At 37.1% G+C, this 17,615-nt stretch overlaps 1 protein-coding gene across 3 annotated transcripts; it reads left to right on the plus strand.

Annotated features, from left to right (window-relative positions):
- The first annotated feature begins 745 nt into the window (after positions 1 to 745).
- LOC107557354 (APOBEC1 complementation factor) lies at positions 746 to 13,392 on the plus strand. Of its 3 annotated transcripts, none has more exons than XM_016240742.1 (12): positions 746 to 833; positions 4,541 to 4,684; positions 5,090 to 5,224; positions 5,479 to 5,609; positions 5,703 to 5,941; positions 6,208 to 6,372; positions 6,609 to 6,706; positions 6,788 to 7,067; positions 8,773 to 8,990; positions 9,089 to 9,225; positions 10,903 to 11,045; positions 12,466 to 13,392. In XM_016240742.1, exons 2-12 carry the CDS (start codon positions 4,586 to 4,588, stop codon positions 12,603 to 12,605), a joined length of 1,785 nt encoding a protein of 594 aa, XP_016096228.1. In that variant the 5' UTR covers positions 746 to 833; positions 4,541 to 4,585; the 3' UTR covers positions 12,606 to 13,392. The 3 variants fall into 3 exon arrangements, with proteins under 3 accessions (XP_016096228.1, XP_016096229.1, XP_016096230.1); XM_016240743.1 differs by having other exon boundaries at positions 8,797 to 8,990; XM_016240744.1 differs by having other exon boundaries at positions 10,903 to 11,054; positions 12,466 to 12,539.
- The last annotated feature ends 4,223 nt before the right edge of the window (positions 13,393 to 17,615 follow it).

Genomic DNA, 17,615 nt, shown 5'->3' on the forward strand with positions numbered 1-17,615 from the left:
ATTTTCAACAGCCATTACTCCAGTCTTCAGTTTCACATGATGCTTCAGAAAGCGATCTAATATGCCGTTTTTAAGGATACTTTGATGAATAGGAAGTTCAAAAGAACATAATTTAAAAGGAAATATTTTGTAACATTATAAATGTCATTATTGCCATTTTTGAAATGTAGTATATATAATGACTAGTATATACATTTTGTAAAACAAATGTTCCATGGACCCTCTAACACCCTCTCGTGGCCCCGTCATACAAAACCTGTTGTATAAAATATCTTAAAGAGATGATGGCAACCTATAGTGTTTTAATCATTAAATGTCTCAGGACTGTCGTCGGTAAGGACAACTTAAAATGTTGTTCTGGACCATGTGATGACGGGGACCCAAAACATGTCCGAACTGCTGGGGCCCATTTTTATAATTCCATCTCAGACCCCTTGAATTCAAGCAAATATTTTATTTTTTAAGTTTATTTGTGCATTTGGTTAGTCTGTATCTGTATTTGGCCGAAAACAAGAGATATGAAAAAAAAATTAATATTTGAGACAAAAAAAGAGCAATACAAATCTTCTGCAGCATGATCCGGGGTTCCGGAGGCTTGCTCCCTGCTGCAGACGAACCATGATCGATGTTCCTGGTCAAAGGGCTGGCCTACAGCAAGAGGCAGAGATAGAGCTGGTTAACGTTTAACCACGCCGGCTTGTAAAGCAGCCCCAGGACAGTGAACCTTTGGAGTTTGATATGATGTGATTACAGAATCACCCCAGTGACACGTTGCCAAATTCAGCAGAATGAGGGTCTGAGTCTTCTGGGTGGTGATCTCTGAAATTGCTCAGGTAAGTTGCTTCTTTAATACAAAATTATGTGACATAAGGAGCCTTGTCAGGCAGTGGCAAGATAAAGGTAGTGGCAGTGTTTAAAAAACACTGTGCTCATCCGTACGGCTGTTGCTTGTATTTAATGCTTTGAATTGTGCAACACAATTAATCATTTTGCATTAAAACTATTCCCCTATGATTGAGGACGCTGTCTAGGTAAGATATACACAAGGGGTCATCAATGAATTATACACATTAACTTGACTAATTCTTTCAGCTTATTTATAGCAATGGTATTTCGATTTTAAGATTCAACAGCACAAACTCTTTTGTGATTCTTCATCAGTGTTTATAATGCAGAAACGAGCCACTCATCATGTTTAACCTTTCTTCAACTGTAATATTTCAACATACATACATGCACATGTGAGTTTTAATATAGTTGTAAGGAGGTCAGCTATAACACAAACCCAGAGCTTATCACTGCTGTTACTGAAATGTTTCAACATATGGTACTTCTCCAACATACAGTATTTATTAAACACGCCATACTGAACCTCACAGATGGTTTTTAACAGTAGCAACAGTGTGTAGTGGGGGGGGGGGGGGGGGGTGTAGTGCATATGATATAATTTCAGATTTTTGGTCTTAAAAGCTTAAATACAGAGGCAGGCAGCAAATGTAACATGCAACTGAAGTGCAATTACAAATATTATATTCCCTGCACTTGTGTTACTTTACTTTACTTTACTTTACTTTTACTTTATAACACTTTATTGTCAGACGAGTCTGAAATTTTTCTTGCATGACAGTATCTGTGTTTACAACAATCAACATCCTTTAAACAACAACATGCACTTCATCCACACACAAACAAAACACAATATACATTACACTCCCTTAAACATTACATTATACCTTACCCTCCTACTACACTTCTACAACTACACCATGTTCACATTACTCTTGATTTTTTGATTAAGTGTCTTATTCAGCTCCAGGATCGCCTGATGCACAAAAGAATGTTTCAGCCTAACTTTATTGAATCTTGGGACTCTAAACCTCCGGTTTGATGGTAATAATTCAAACTCAGTGTTGCAGTTTCAGACCAGCACAATGGCCTTCAGAACATGTGTATTTAGCTTCAGTCAACATAGGCTGAAAAGCAGCCAGAGATCCAGGCCCGATAAGCACACGTCTAGTTATCTTGTTTATGCAAACGGTAACCAGGCTGTCCAGAAGAGAGCAGTGGATGGACTGCAGACTAATGGAGTCCTGTCCCTACTGTCTTAAAACGCTCTCTTTAATGGATTCCTAATGTTCGGCCATCTCTTTTAAATCCCTGACGTTTGAGCTTCAAGAAACTCGTCATTTATGACCTTTAGTAAAGATTTCTTGGTCTCATGTACTGTATGGATTGAATAAAAGGCCACATTTGCCAACTGCAAAAGCGTGCGGTAATATCATCTCACTCTGTGAGTCATCTGTGACGAGTCATTTCAGTCAAAATAAACTATCTGTGCTTTGCACAAGCTATTGAATATGCAGAGGCGAACACATTAGCACTGTCATTGCTGGAGAGATGCGCTGCATTGTAAAATTAATGAAAAGAAAACAATATAAAATTCAAAAGAGCACACAGACTTCCAGGGGCATCATGCACAACATTTTTAAGGGGACGCCAAAGGCTGTCCTCCCTCACTCGATGGACTAGACAATATAAGACTTGAAAAAAGTATATATTTTAACAACTAAGTAGTTATTTTTATGTGTAAAATACATGTTGGATTCAAGTCCTGACCTTATACTGTACATGCAAAATATATGTAAAAAATATATGTATCATTAACATGCTACGTGTACTGCGTTAGGCTAACCGAGACATGTCACAGCACTTACTGTACATATTATTGCCCTTTTGTTGGTTTTGATCGCTTCTGCTGTCCTCATTTGTAAGTCACTTTGGATAAAAGCTTCTGTTAAATGAATGAATGTAAATTTAATTATAGCTTATGTATATATTATAGTTTTTGTATATTTTGTTTTAATTTAAATTATAGTTTGGTAATTTTTTGTTTATGTCTTTTTTTCTCACTTTTATGAGACGCTTGTAGAGACAATGATCATGGTCTCATCATTGCTGTCATGATTGCATGCAGATGCTTTTAAAAATGACTGGCAGTCTTGTCACCTTTGACCCCTATTCTGTACTCACAATCCTTTGTTGTCTTCAGCATCTATTTTTGATCAAGGGAAGCTGACAAAGACAAATAGTCACTCCACTGAAGATATTAAAGACCCGTGCCTATGTGATTCAATCACGCTTGATAGCACTCTCATCTCAAAAGAAAGACTAATCACAAGGGAGATCTTGTTAACATTAGATCAAGATAAATGGGCACTTTTGCTTACTTTTTGCTTCAGTCTCCTGCTTGCACAATTTTTCTCCTCAGAAAACAAATTTGCTCAGTCACTAAAGTCTGCGATCAAAAGTCATAGATTTTAATGTGAACTTATCAACAAATGAAAAAAAATATCAGAGCAGCTATTCATATTCATTTTTTAAATATAAAATATAATATATATATATATATATATATATATATATATATATATATATATATATAAATAATAAAAAATATTATAAAATACAATATATATATATATATATATATATATATATATATATATATATATATATAATTCACACACATTTGGAAAAACCTGAGTATGAGTATATGATGACAGAATCAATTTGTGTGTGTGTGTGTGTGTATGTGTGCACCTACTTAACCATATTTTGGGGACCAATTTGTACCCAAATGTGAGCTAAACCTGGCAAAATCTCCAAAAACCTCACTTTGGGGACGTCCTCATTTGTAAAACTGGTATAAAAATAAAGTAAACAAAGTTTTTTTAAAATTGTAAAAATGCAGAAAGTTTCCTGTAAGGGGTAGGTTTAGGTGTAGGGTTGGTGTAAGGTGATAGAAAATACAGTTTGTACAGTAGAAAAGCCATTACGCCTATGGAATGTCCCCATTTAGATTGCTAAGTAAACATGTGTGTGTGTGTGTGTGTGTGTGTGTGAACCATCCCTTTAGTCTCTTGACCTCTGAGCTATTTATAGAGCAATAATGATGTAATAATAGATTTATGCTGTTATATTTTCTAAATTCTGATTGAGGGAAAACAAAGTGTGAAATAAGGGCGGTGCACAGATGCCCTTCTATTGAAACATATGTGACTCAATGATTGTCTGCTTTTTTGATTTGCTCTCTTCAGTTAATAATTACACTGCGGCCCTTGACCTGGAGGTGAGGAAAATGTTTTTTTCCCCACTTTTCTTGCCAATGCTGTCCAGCAGATGAAAAGCCAATATATAGGCTACCCAAAGCTTTCTTCATGCAGTTTAAACAGACTTTGATCAGAGACACTGATTAAATTAAGATGACAGATGCCTACATTAAGACCAAATAATCATGTTTCTCCTCCACTAGAATCAGATCTTTGTGATAAAGTTTTCTCTGACATATAAATGAATAAAATGGCTATTTTGTAATGGATTAGTGTTGTTCAAAAGAGTGTGGTAAGGACATATGAATTTCTTACCTTTGAACCTGTCTGTGAGAAACACATACTGGCTTCTTATCATGTTCAGATTTAAAGCAGGATTATGCTGTCCTGCCATGTCATTTATGTGTGTTTGAACTTTGATTTAATTTCAGTGAGCACCCCTAATTTTGCTGATTTATTGCTGATAATCACTCACAATGGAAACCAATCAAAAATGCGGGGATGGACTGACTGGTATGCAGAAAGAGACTGCGCTGCGCGCTCTGATCCAGCGCACAGGATATCAGATACACCAGGTAGGAGTTACCACAGCCTCGGGTAACAGGACAGGTGCCACTGTGGGATTATGGGAAAGGAATACTTGCTTAATTGAACTCTTATTGAGACTGAAATCCGGTGCCACTGGTCCATAAGATCCAATACTCTGAGGTTTTCACTACTGGAGATTTCTGTGTGGCTGTCTTCAGCAGTATTTAGTATGTTGCAAAGTGGCACCATCATGTGGTGAAAATGGAAAACCTCCTTCCTTCCCATCTGTGAACAAAAAAAGCAGCATATGTCTGTGGATCAGTACAATGATTTGTTCATCCTTGAGGTCTATCGCAGTAGCATAATCATTCATGGTTTTACTTTGTCCACATCTCAGTGTGCACATTAACGTGTAATATATTATAGAGTCATCACAGTTGGTTTCTCCTCAGGAAAATGGCCAGAGGAGATATGGTGGTCCACCTCCTGGCTGGGAAGGCCCACCTCCAGAGAGAGGCAGTGAGATTTTTGTGGGAAAGCTTCCTCGAGACCTCTTTGAGGATGAACTGGTGCCACTCTGTGAAAAAGTAAGGGGAAAACTGGTCAACAACTATTATTTTAAATGAATGAATTAAAAATGACTTTAACCAAATGGAAGACCGTTCTCGCCTAAAATAAATAAATAGGTCATTGCATAAGGTAATTGAGACTATATCTTGCAATTGCACATTTATTTGCTTTGATATTCCATAATCTGACTTTTTTATTTTACAGTATTTTTTACTCTGAGGTACAAACAGGCTTCCATAGATATTTTAGTGTGGTGTACCTGTCTTTGCAGTTCGGCAAAATTTTTGAAGTACGGATGATGATGGACTTTAATGGCAACAATCGGGGCTATGCATTTGTTACCTTCTCCACAAAACAAGAGGCTAAGAATGCCATGAAACAACTGAACAACTATGAAATCCGGTGAGTCATTGTTCAAACTGGACATCTTGTAGACAAAGCATAACCAAAAAATAAATTAAAAATGATGAAAAATTCTCACACATCTTCACACAGGAATGGACGACTTCTTGGTGTGTGTGCAAGTGTAGACAACTGTCGTCTATTTGTCGGTGGCATTCCAAAGACCAAAAAGAGAGAAGAGATCCTGGCAGAGATGAAGAAGGTGACGGATGGTGTCATGGATGTCATCGTTTATCCAAGTGCTGCTGACAAGACCAAGAATCGAGGTTTTGCATTTGTCGAGTATGAGAGCCATAGAGCTGCTGCCATGGCCAGGAGGAAACTGCTGCCAGGTAACACCCAATACATCAAATAATTCAAGCTACATCACATTAGATATTATACCAATAGTCTTGTCCAAAAACCACTCACACTTCTGTTTCAAATGTTTCAGACATTTTTCAAAGTAATCGTCAGTTTCCAGAGCCAGACAAGATTTTATTGATTTCCTACAGGCTGAACTCATGTTGAGTCCAAAGATACTTAGTTCATTGCCCAAAGAAGATGAGTGAAAGATAAAAGACTAGCCACTGACATGGTTTTCTCTACCTCTTTCCAGGGAGAATTCAGCTGTGGGGTCATCCTATTGCAGTTGACTGGGCTGAACCTGAAGTAGAGGTAGATGAGGACACCATGGCCACAGTGAAGATCCTCTATGTTCGTAATCTGATGTTGCCCACCACAGAGGAAACTATAGAGAAAGAGTTTAACAGCATCAAACATGGTGAGCTAACAAAAAGTCTATTTAATATTCTGGTCTCTGGATATGGCTCAGGTCAATCCTTCAGTGCAACCCTTTTTACCCTTTCTATCATCTGCCAGGCAAAAATCATAAGTATGAGCACTTAGAAAAGCAAGCACCAAATAAATAACCTGTTCCTGAGTCTGAACTCTGAATAAAATCATTTTATTGTTTTAAAGGATTTAATTTAAATATTTACAGTGTTTGCTAATCTACAGATGCTGTTGAAAGGGTGAAGAAGATCAGAGATTACGCTTTTGTTCATTTCTCTCAAAGAGAGGATGCCATCAATGCCATGAACGCTCTGAATGGCAAGGCAAGACGGCACACAGCCTAACTGAAAATCACTTGAATCATTACGAAATAATGCCATATAAAAACTCTGACTTCCCTCCAGGTCATTGATGGCTCTCCCATTGAGGTCACACTAGCCAAACCTGTGGATAAGGACAGCTATGTTCGGTACACCAGAGGCACTGGGGGTCGTGGTGGTACTCTGCTCCAAGGAGACTATGCTTACACCGTTGGCCAAATGTACGACCCCTCAGCAGCCTACCTAGGAGCACCAATATTCTACGCCCCCCATGCATACGCAGCCATCCCTAATCAGTTCCGCTTCCCCAGTACCAAAGGGCACATAAGTACCAGGGGACTGGTGCGCTCCCCCTCTGTGAGAGGTGGGTAATCTGATTAATTTGTAGAAATCTGTTCCAGACATGATTAAAAGAAATCTCTGAAGAAATATCATTCTGTAACTGTTAATCAAGCTTGTGAAGAATCTGCTAAAAATACAGTAGTTCTTAATGAATATATAAAATCACTCTGACCAAAAGATCTACTCTTCATATCTAAGTAACAAAATCAACAGTCTACAATTAATAAAGTCAACATGAAATGCTTTTCAAATTATATTTTACATTCATAATGTGACTTGGTGCACAATAAGATCAGGAGGTAAATTGAGTACATTTTAATTTCATGTTAAAGGGATAGTTCACACAAAAATGAAAATTACCCCATAATTTACTCACCCTCAAGCCATCCTAGGTGTATATGACTTTCTTGTTTCAGACAAATCCAATCAAAGTTATTTTTAAAAATGTCCTGGCTCTTCCAAGCTTTATAATTGCAGTGAGTGGGTGTTATTTCTCAATAGTCCAAAAGACGTAAAATAAAGCGCATTCATCCATAATAAAAAGTGGGGGGTGGTGAATAAAGGCTTCCTGTAGTGAATCAATGCGTTTTTGTAAGAAAAAATATCCATATTTAAAACTTTATAAACAATAATCTCTAGCTTCCGCTAACTATCGTATGCGCACTCACAATAACACCATTCCGGCAGATGACGTAGGACCTAAAGTAAGGTCCGGTGAGTAGTGACAAATGTGGAAGCACAGCAGAGAGAGCAAAACAAAACACTGGTCACGAATTAGAAGTACAAAACGAAGATTTGTAAATAAAAATGTCAGAGGATTTTGATAAAAGCCAAGATGAGACTGGTTTTCCTTTGCTAAAGTAAGGAAACTTTGCTTCCTTTACTCCTGTAAACAAACGTTGGTTCTCATGAGACTAGCATATTCTCACCAGACCTTACGCTATGCCTACGTCCTTCATCATCCACCGGAACGGCGTTCTATTGTGAACGTCTGTACAACAGTTAGCGGAGGCTAAAGATAACCGTTTATCAAATTATAAATATGGAATTTTTCTTAAAAAACGCATCGCTTCGCTACAGGAGGACTTTATTCACACCCAGAGCCATTTGAGACACTTTATGATGGATGGATGCGCTTTTATTGGACTTCCTTTGGACTATTGAAAAATAACATTATAAAGCTTGGAAGAGCCAGGACATTTTTAACATAACTCCGATTGGATTCGTCTGAAAGAAGAAAGTCATATACACTTAGGATGGCTTGAGGGTGAGTAAATCATGGGGTAATTTTCATTTTTTGGGTGAACTATCCCTTTAACTTTAAAGGGACAGGGCAAATTACTTATGTAAAGATCTTTCATTATCGTTTCATTGTAGCAGTTCAACTGCATAATATTTGCATCTCCATTTGCATGTGACCAAAAACATAATGTATTTTGCTATATTGTTCTTGATAGTTTTGCTTGTCCTATGTAGCATTTGAATTTGTTATCCATGCCTGCATATTACAGTCCAATGACAATAATATATTATTCTGAATGGATGGGGTCCAAAAATCAAGTCTATCAAATTTCTAAAAAAATAATCCGACAAGAATCAGAGATGCAGCATCTGTAATGTGCTGGCTTGGAATATATATATATGATGATCAGTTTCTCTAAATCTTGATTGAAACCTGGGTGATTTCTGGTGATTTGATTCGACTTAATGCCTTCTTGCATTCCTAGACATTTACATGAATGTACCTGTAGGGGCAGCGGGCATACGTGGTTTGGGTGGGCGAGGATACCTCGCCTATGCAGGCGTGGGTCGTGGTAGCACCACGTACCAACTCAAGACAGACAAACACCCCGACGACAAACTTTATGACCTTCTTCCTGGCATGGAGCTCACGCCCATGAACCCAGTCACTCTGAAGCCCCAAGGCATCAAACACGCCCCACAGGTACACTCATATCTTCACTGAAACGATCACTTGTGGATTTTAAGAGGAATTTTTCAAAGGAACATTATTTCCAAGGACGAGTTTGCCTCTTTTTGCAGATCTTGGAGGATATTTGCCAAAAGAATAACTGGGGGCAACCTGTTTACCAGCTTCACTCTGCTATTGGACCAGATCAGAGGCAACTGTTCCTTTACAAAATCACCATCCCTGCTCTGGCTACTCAATATCCAAATATGTACGCCACAACCTCTACCTCAACCATACTCACATCATCACAAAGCAAAAACACTCGTATTAACTGTGTCACAAAACCTTGTGAGCTGCCTAGATCAGTGGTTCCCAAGCACACTCCCGGAGGACTGTACATGAAAACTGTACATTTTGCATGTCTCATTTGTCTGACACTCCCATTTCAGGTTTTAAAGTCTCTACCAATGAGCTGAACAACTGAATCAGGTGTGTTTAACTGAGAAGACGATAAAAAATGTGGAAAGATGCAGGTACTCCAGGTATGAGGTTGGGAACCACTTAACTAAATTAGGGTTACTGCATATCATACTTTTCTTGGGCATGTCCTGACAGGGTTTTCTAAATTGCCTTAAAACATCCGGGTTTTGCCTTTATTTTCCTACTGACGTGCTCTCTACAGTCCTTATACATTATGGCTGTGTCTGAAAGCTGAAAAATGCTGCCTCCGCAGGCAGCATACAGAAGTAGGAAGGCAACAACGCATGTCTGAATCCAATGATCGTGTCACATCCTGTCTACTGAGATACCTTCATTTGATCGATTTCTGACCGTTCTATGTAGATCTCAACTTACTGCACGCCACTATTGGTCTACATTTACATTTAAAAGCTTCCATCTACATTTAAAGCTTCAGGAATTTATCAGTAACATGTTATGTTTTAATACAATACACTTGAATATAATGTTTACAAAAGATCAGGAGTGTCAAACTCTTCAAGTCTTGAAGTAGGTGAACTCTCCAAGTTCTTGGAGGTTTAACAGAGTTTAGCTTAAACCTTAATTAAACACACCTGATCCAGCTAATCTAATCCTTAAGGCTTATTTGAAAACTACAGGCATGTGTGTTGGAATTAAACTCTGTGTGACTGTGGCCCTCGAGGAACGGAGTTTGATGTCGCTGCTATAGTTAATAATATATAAGTAGTAATTCATATAATAAGTAATTATGATTCACAGTTATGCTGTTAGAAATATAAGGCTATTAGAACCAGTTTGCTTCTATGTGTTTGCTAACAGTGTCTACACTGGACACGACAGTTGCCGCGCCGCAACAGCTAAAGGCTGTCCACACTGGAAGTAACAACGAGACCTTTGCAAATCATTTGTACTTTGTCAGTACATCATAATTACAACATGGATTTGCCGTGTCACGCTGCATCCAGTGTAGACAGCATCACTGTTTATAATGGGTTCTATTGTTTTTTGTTGCGTCGCACCGCTCGCGTCCGGTGTAGACACGGTGTAAGGCAGAATAAGATTTCGGAAGTTCAAAGAAATACATAGACAGTTGGCGTGCATAGAGTCCATTGCACAAGATTAACCGAGTCACAGCTCAAATCAGGTATTTTAAGAGGTTACTTTTCAGTTAGCATGGTGTCCGTGTAGACAGATGCCAGTGTAGCCATTAGACATCAAATCAGCTCACAATGTTTTGGGACACAGCCATACACTCTTCAGTCAGACATGACATGTAGCAATACATAATAGACACAGGACATCCCAGCTTCTGTGAAACCTAAATAACCTCCTCATCTATATACTGTATATATATATATATATATATATATATTTTTTTTTTTTTTTTTAATGAGTCTATTTTTAGAAATCTATAAATTTCTCAACACCATATTTTGCCACTGATGTTCTCTGTGTGCCCAATCAGACATCCGTTCACCCCCGCCAAGCTCTGCACATCAATGGATGAGGCAAAGCTGCATGCAGCCGAACACACGCTGCAGATCCTTGGTATTCAGACTGAGGGTGCTGATGCTTCCGCTGCTGTGGCCGTAGCTGCTGCATTCCCAGGTATGTGAGGTCTGTAAGACTGCTACTTATTTTATTGTGCTTTTAATATGGAGTATGTTTACTCGAACCATATACTAGAACTAACATTTTATTCTATTAATTACTCTACCCTAGTAAAAAAGTAATATATTTCAAATGCCTTTATTTAATACTAAGTATAGTTCAAATCTATTAACTTTACTGACATATCACTTAAGACTTACTGATCTAAAACATATAATTAAAACGTATTTGGAGTATTACTTATGCACAATGCACATTTCTTAATATTATGCCTAAAATGTGTTTTAATGTCACTAATGATAAGGATGTTATGATCTTTGAATAATATCAGTTTTTAAATGCAAGATATTTAAAGTTTGCCTAAAGTATATTTGCAAAATAGTTCCACTTTAGCACAACCAAATATCCTTAAGTATATCTTTTGTTGAACTTCAACACTACTTACGCACAATTAAAGTGCATTAAGCACAAAATTTGTTGTTCCAATTTAGCAGACTTCAAGTATACCAGTTTAGTATGCTATAAGTACAATTGCAGTGTATTTTTATTAAGTACATAAATATGTAAATGTGTTTGTAATATACTTAGCATGAAATAAATGCATTTCAAATAAATTTGAGTACATTTATTTTTACTAGGGTATAATACATGACTGTGACAAAGAATTGTTAGGAACGAAATAAAATTAATACAGAATACTAATAAAGTTAAATCATGCATATTTGTTTTCAATATTTACATTGAAATATTAATGTCATATAACATATGCAGGGTTTCTGCAGGTTTTATGAAGGTAAATGTAAGACTTTTTAAGACCACATAAAGAAAATTTAAGGAATAAATTGAATTAACAAAATGTAAATATGATTTCTAAATGTGAATGTCTTGTATTAGCAATGCTTTAAAGTTTGAAAATACAACTTCCAATAGATGATCTTAACTTTTTCATTCATTTTACAAAAAAAAATAAAGTAAAAGTAAAATTACATACGTTTTATGAAAAAACTGATCAAACTTGAGCTTAAAATGAAGTTAGGCTTAAAACTAGAACAAATATCTGCTAATGGGCTCAGAAAATCAACTTAATTCAAAGGGAAACAAGTTTTCATTCCCCATTAACAGATTTTTGTCTTTGTTTTAAGCTTCTCAGAAAACAAAATTGAATGTTCAATTTGAAGCTCAAATGACTGTATCTTGTTTTAAAGATGTTTAGATATTTGTATTGCAAAAAATATATATATTGAAGATATTAATTTGTTTTGCATATTAATCTAATGCCATGACTTTATAAATGTAAGACTTTCTGCTCTTTTGTTCTACTCTTTTTTTTGTGCCTTCTAAGGTTAAGCAAACTATGTAAAAAAAACACCTTTTCAACAGCTATTTTGCCCTGAGTCTTTTCCTTTTGGTTTCACAGGTTATACAATTGCCAGCACCACTGCTACCCAGCTGAAACAGGCTGTTTCTCTGGGTCAGGACCTGACTGCCTATGCAACCTATGAGGGTTACCCTGCCTTTGCTGTGACAACCCGTGGAGATGCATATGGAGTGTTTTAAAACCTTTAACTAACAGTCTATGTAATGTTAATCTGTTCCATGTATTCTGTCGTGTTTCTAGGTTCAGTAGTGATTGTTTATTTAGAGTTATGATAACTTTATTTCTTCCCAAGTGTTTTTGAGGATTTTTGCAATATTGAAGAATTTGAGTCATATTTTGACTTACCTCAGGAAGAGTGCTGCCTGAAGGCTGCCAACATCTCAATCCCAAACTTTCCAAACATTTGACAAAGCTTCAATTCCCTTGATTTAAACATAACTTGTTATAAATTGTGGTCATCCAGAATGGTGACCCCATCAGATTTGAATTTAGATTATTATTATTTTTTTTATATATATATATATATCTAAATTAGAGACATTTAGGCTGGAGCCTTGTTCAATGCTGCATGCTGCCTTTGAACGACTGCCTTTAACAATGAATTATTACAACTGAATGTCATTTCGAAACACATAGTAATATCCCATTGTGCTACATGATACAGACTTTTATCCAGACATTCACTGCGTCCGAAATGGCATACTTCCCTACTATATAGTATGTGAAAAACAGTATGTGAGCAGAGTAGTCCGAATTCATAGTATTCGAAAAAGAGTAGGGAGAAGTACCCGGATGACCTACTACGTCCGGCGTGATTCTGAAGTGCGCATATGATGGACACTTTATCCCTTGTCCAAATACTCACACTTGTGGTCTTGGCTACTTGAGAGCACGTGCGTGTGACAGGAAGTAAGTGCGCAAGACTGTCCCAGGTCTTAAAGTGGTCATATGATGCTATTTTAAAGTATTTGTATTTGGTGTAACAGAATATGTTGACATGCTTTAATGTTCAAAAAACAATTTTTTTTTTAAATACTGTACATTATTGTAGGTCCTCTATGCCCGCCTCTCTCAAACACGTCATTTTCAATAAAGCCCCCTCCTTTGACAAGCGCAGTATGCTCTGATTGGCCAGCTGACCCAGTGCATTGTGATTGGCCGTAAAGCCCCCTCCTTTGACAAGCGCAGTATGCTCTGATTGGCCGAACACCACAAGCACGCGTCGGAAATGGAACGCCCCTTACCATAATCGCGAGCTTCAGCTTTCAAAGTAAATATCAATGCAGTTAATAATGTTGTTAGTTTTACCATCAGTTCAAGCCCGAAAGGGCAACAAAGCCGCGATTAAGACAGTTGACGTGCTATGATTTCTGACAGGCAGTTCACTCTCCTGTGATGTGACCATGTTCCCCTCACACACTCACACACACACGACGCGTTACTTTGCGCTGCGCAAAATTCAAATACTTAAACTAATAACAAAACATACTTACAGTCGCTGATTCAGAAGCGCCAGATTGTCGGAAGTCGGAATTTACCCTTTTTTTTTTTTTTTAGAAATAGCCTTTGTGCACAGCCAGCCTTGTACTCTTCTAGGTTCAAAAAACTGTCGTCCAATCTGGGTTGTGCTGTTCTTTTGTAAATAAATCTTAACCAATGATTCCTAATTGCATCTACTTCCGGAAGGCCAAATAAAGTGCTTTTGCTTTCGCACTGAAACACAGCGTCTCCCTGACATGGCTGCATCAACACGACTGCTGTTCCTGAAACCATGCCTTCTTTCTTTGCTAATATTTCCACATAGTGAGGTAGACATGTGGGGGCGTGTTAGAATGAGCTGTTTTAGTTAGGCGTGATTGACCCTTAACTTTTATAAAGAATATCTTTTTGGATTTGATACTTTAGTCTTTGCAAATTTACAGATCTTCTTTATGCACCAAGAGCTTGTAACACTCCAAAGAGAAAGCAAAACTTGAAATCGCATCATATGACCCCTTTAAATCACATCCCACTCCCATCCCCCTGCTGGAACTCCAAGTGAGGTAGCTGGTTGGAGATTCCATCGGTTACACTGTTTGATTCCAGAGACAGTCAACACACTACGGCCCACAATTCTCAAAGGCCCCAGCAGAAATGCATTCCTGTCTGGTACCCTCCAACCCACCCACTGCTGCTTACTGTCTGCATACTCTTTCTCTGCTTCTGTGCAGTTATTTTCATTCCTCTTAGTTGAAGTGGTGACACAGACATTAGCTGCCTCAGGGGCAAGGGTGTCATGCACCTTTTTTGGTGTGCTAGGTAAGATAAGACATGACCAAAGAAAAAAGAAACACTTACTACTTAGCAGTTCTCTATATAAGTGTTAAATGGTATAAACCTTTTGGATTAACATGAAATGGGATTAGGGTTCAAATCCTGACCTTAGATAGAGCGTTTTTATTAAACTAAGCACTTAACAGCCAGTGATTAGCGTGCATTTTTATTACATGGAGTAGCATTTACATGTTGTTAAATGGGTAAAACATTATGTGGGTGGGTAGATGATGACAGACTTTTTAGTTGAAAGTCAGTGATCTATGGAAAGCTCAACTCAGTTGGACTGATCAAATTTAGATTTGTGATTTATATCATTTTACCAACATTTTAGACAAACATCTTTTTTAACCTTACAAATCTGAGGTGAACACGCATGATGCTTCTTCTCAGGAGCATCAGTGTTCCCCAGTATCTCACTATCCAACCTTTGCAAAACTGTCAAACCAACATGCATACTCTTGGGGTAGAATGTTTTTGTTGTTGTTGTTTGCCAAAGAACATAAAATAAAAAAATGTCTTATCCCTGTCAAAATTATATGCTTAAATTTTGTGACCTTTCACAAGTCTGAGTCACATTTAGTCAAAGTTGGATGTAGGGTAATCCCATTTCATATTCTCAGCCATAAAACATTCTGTTCTCTAGTTCTCAAGAGGTGATGGATCAAGAAACCAAATGGTAGAAAAACAGTGTTTTTACGTTTTATTGGTGCAAAGATGAGTAGTGGTGATATTTATTTTGTACAACATTTGCAACTGCTTTTTATCACTTAATTAGAAGCACCGCAGAGACTACTGAACAGACATTTAGAAGTTGATTTTAAAATGCAAAGTATTTCAAATTAAAATAAAGCTATGTAAACACTTGCATTTTTACAACACTATAAGTGTGTCCCATCAGGTAAAGAATAGTTCAACACACACTTGTGGTCTTCATCCTCACTTGAACACTTGGGCCAAATACAGGAAATACGTCATATAAGTGTTCAAGTGGTCAAGTGCAAAGACCTCAAGTGTGGGTATTTGGACAAGGCATTACTATCCCATGAGGCCACGGGAGAGAATTTATGAATGGAAATGGCAACGGGTAGGTCGTGTGACAGTAGCAACATGGCGGATGTAGTATGTCCGGTTTTCATTCATATGTACTTTTTTAACGGTCGTAAAGTAAATTCAAATGTAGTAGCTACTCAGACAGTACGCGATTTCGGACGCACCAATTTACTTTTGTAAGCTTTGGCACTGTATTTAAAGTGGTTTGTTTTTTTTGTTGGTTTTCTTTCAGTATTTACATTAACACCCAAGTACAGAGAGTTTTAACAGATGAAACCCATTCATACACTTTTGTATGTATCTGCATGTTTTATGAACATTTTAGAAATGGTTCACACTTTGTATCTGGTTTGTTGATAAGTAGTTTTGCTATATTTTATAAGATATTTACAGGCTTGCTACTAATAATTTCCCACTTCAAACGTTTTCTAAGTGGGGAATGTAAGAACATTGTTTAAATACACATGGACACATTTTTGTTAAATATTAAGATGCCTTAAAGGTGACAGTATTAAAGTTTGTGTAGCACTTAGAACTTTTTTTATACCTGAATTCCAATTCTGTTTTTATGAACTTGTTATTCGATCATGGCGTGCTTGAAATAATTTATTATCTAAGTGATTGGCATCAGAACTGGAGGGAGAATTTGACGGAATCATCAGGACAAAAAAAAATAAGCTGAGATCTTCATAGTGCTACAAAGAGAGTTATGAAAATATAATTCTAGAAAATCAACTAACCATCAATAAAAAAACCAAATCAAATTAACTTCGTGACATGTCTCCTGACTTCTTTTTTGCATTTGTGACTCATTTTAAATGATAATGAAACCCTAAAAAACATTTTTGATATGCTACAAGTATAAGTACAGGTTGTACATTCAGTAGTTCTTGAGCTAGCATTAGCATTGCTGTTCTTTGTGTACTTTTAAGTATCGACACGACAAAAGCTGTGTACCACGCTTCATGAACGTCCTTCTGAGTTTTATGAAAATGTCGATGATACTAGCGAGTTTTCTACACAATAATTAATTCCTTTACCTTCCAATAAATCTTGAGCATCCACTACTCCCTACTAAATTTTCTGTCATCGAATCTTTCCACCTTGTGTTCACTGTACCGATGTTTACGCAGGTTTTGTGTGTGTGTCTTACTCTTTGTCGTCTTCTCATCTTCTGGCTTGTGGCTTGAGACCTTTTCTGCTTCTTCGGCCATATATCGGTACTGATTCTCCCGTTGATAAAGCACGACAATACAGTAGGTGTGATTCATTGCCTAATTTTCGGTCTTCGCATTACTAAAAACTACACTATACTAGCATATCTACAACTCACCGACATTTATTGAAGTCTTTTCAACATGGCGAAAAACATTGAGGGCCTAATACGTGTAGGCCTAATGGAAACTTTTCTACTGTATGGAAAACTACTATCAGTCTTTACAAAAACATTATTTCTATGTATTTTCTTAAAATCAGAATCAAACTACTGAGGCTTTATTACTTAAGGCTGAAATTTGTTATTTTTCAAACTTTTGAGCCATTTTGTTTTTCTGTTTGCAAGGTGCTTGCTACTTTTATAAAATGAATGGGCCTAGTGCATAATTACTAGGACACAAATTTAAATTAAAAATTTTTATTAAAGGGGTCATATGATGCTGATAAAAAGAACATTATTTTGTGCATTTAGTGGAATGAAATGTGTTTATGCGGTTTAAGGTTAAAAAAACACATTATTTTCCACATACTGTACATTATTGTATCTCCTCTATGCCCCGCCTTTCTGAAATGCGTACATTTTTACAAAGCTCATCGGCCTGAAAAAG

Source organism: Sinocyclocheilus grahami, unplaced genomic scaffold (genome assembly GCF_001515645.1).
Source record: "Sinocyclocheilus grahami isolate Dianchi unplaced genomic scaffold, SAMN03320097.WGS_v1.1 scaffold599.1, whole genome shotgun sequence".
Taxonomy (NCBI): Eukaryota; Metazoa; Chordata; class Actinopteri; order Cypriniformes; family Cyprinidae; genus Sinocyclocheilus; species Sinocyclocheilus grahami.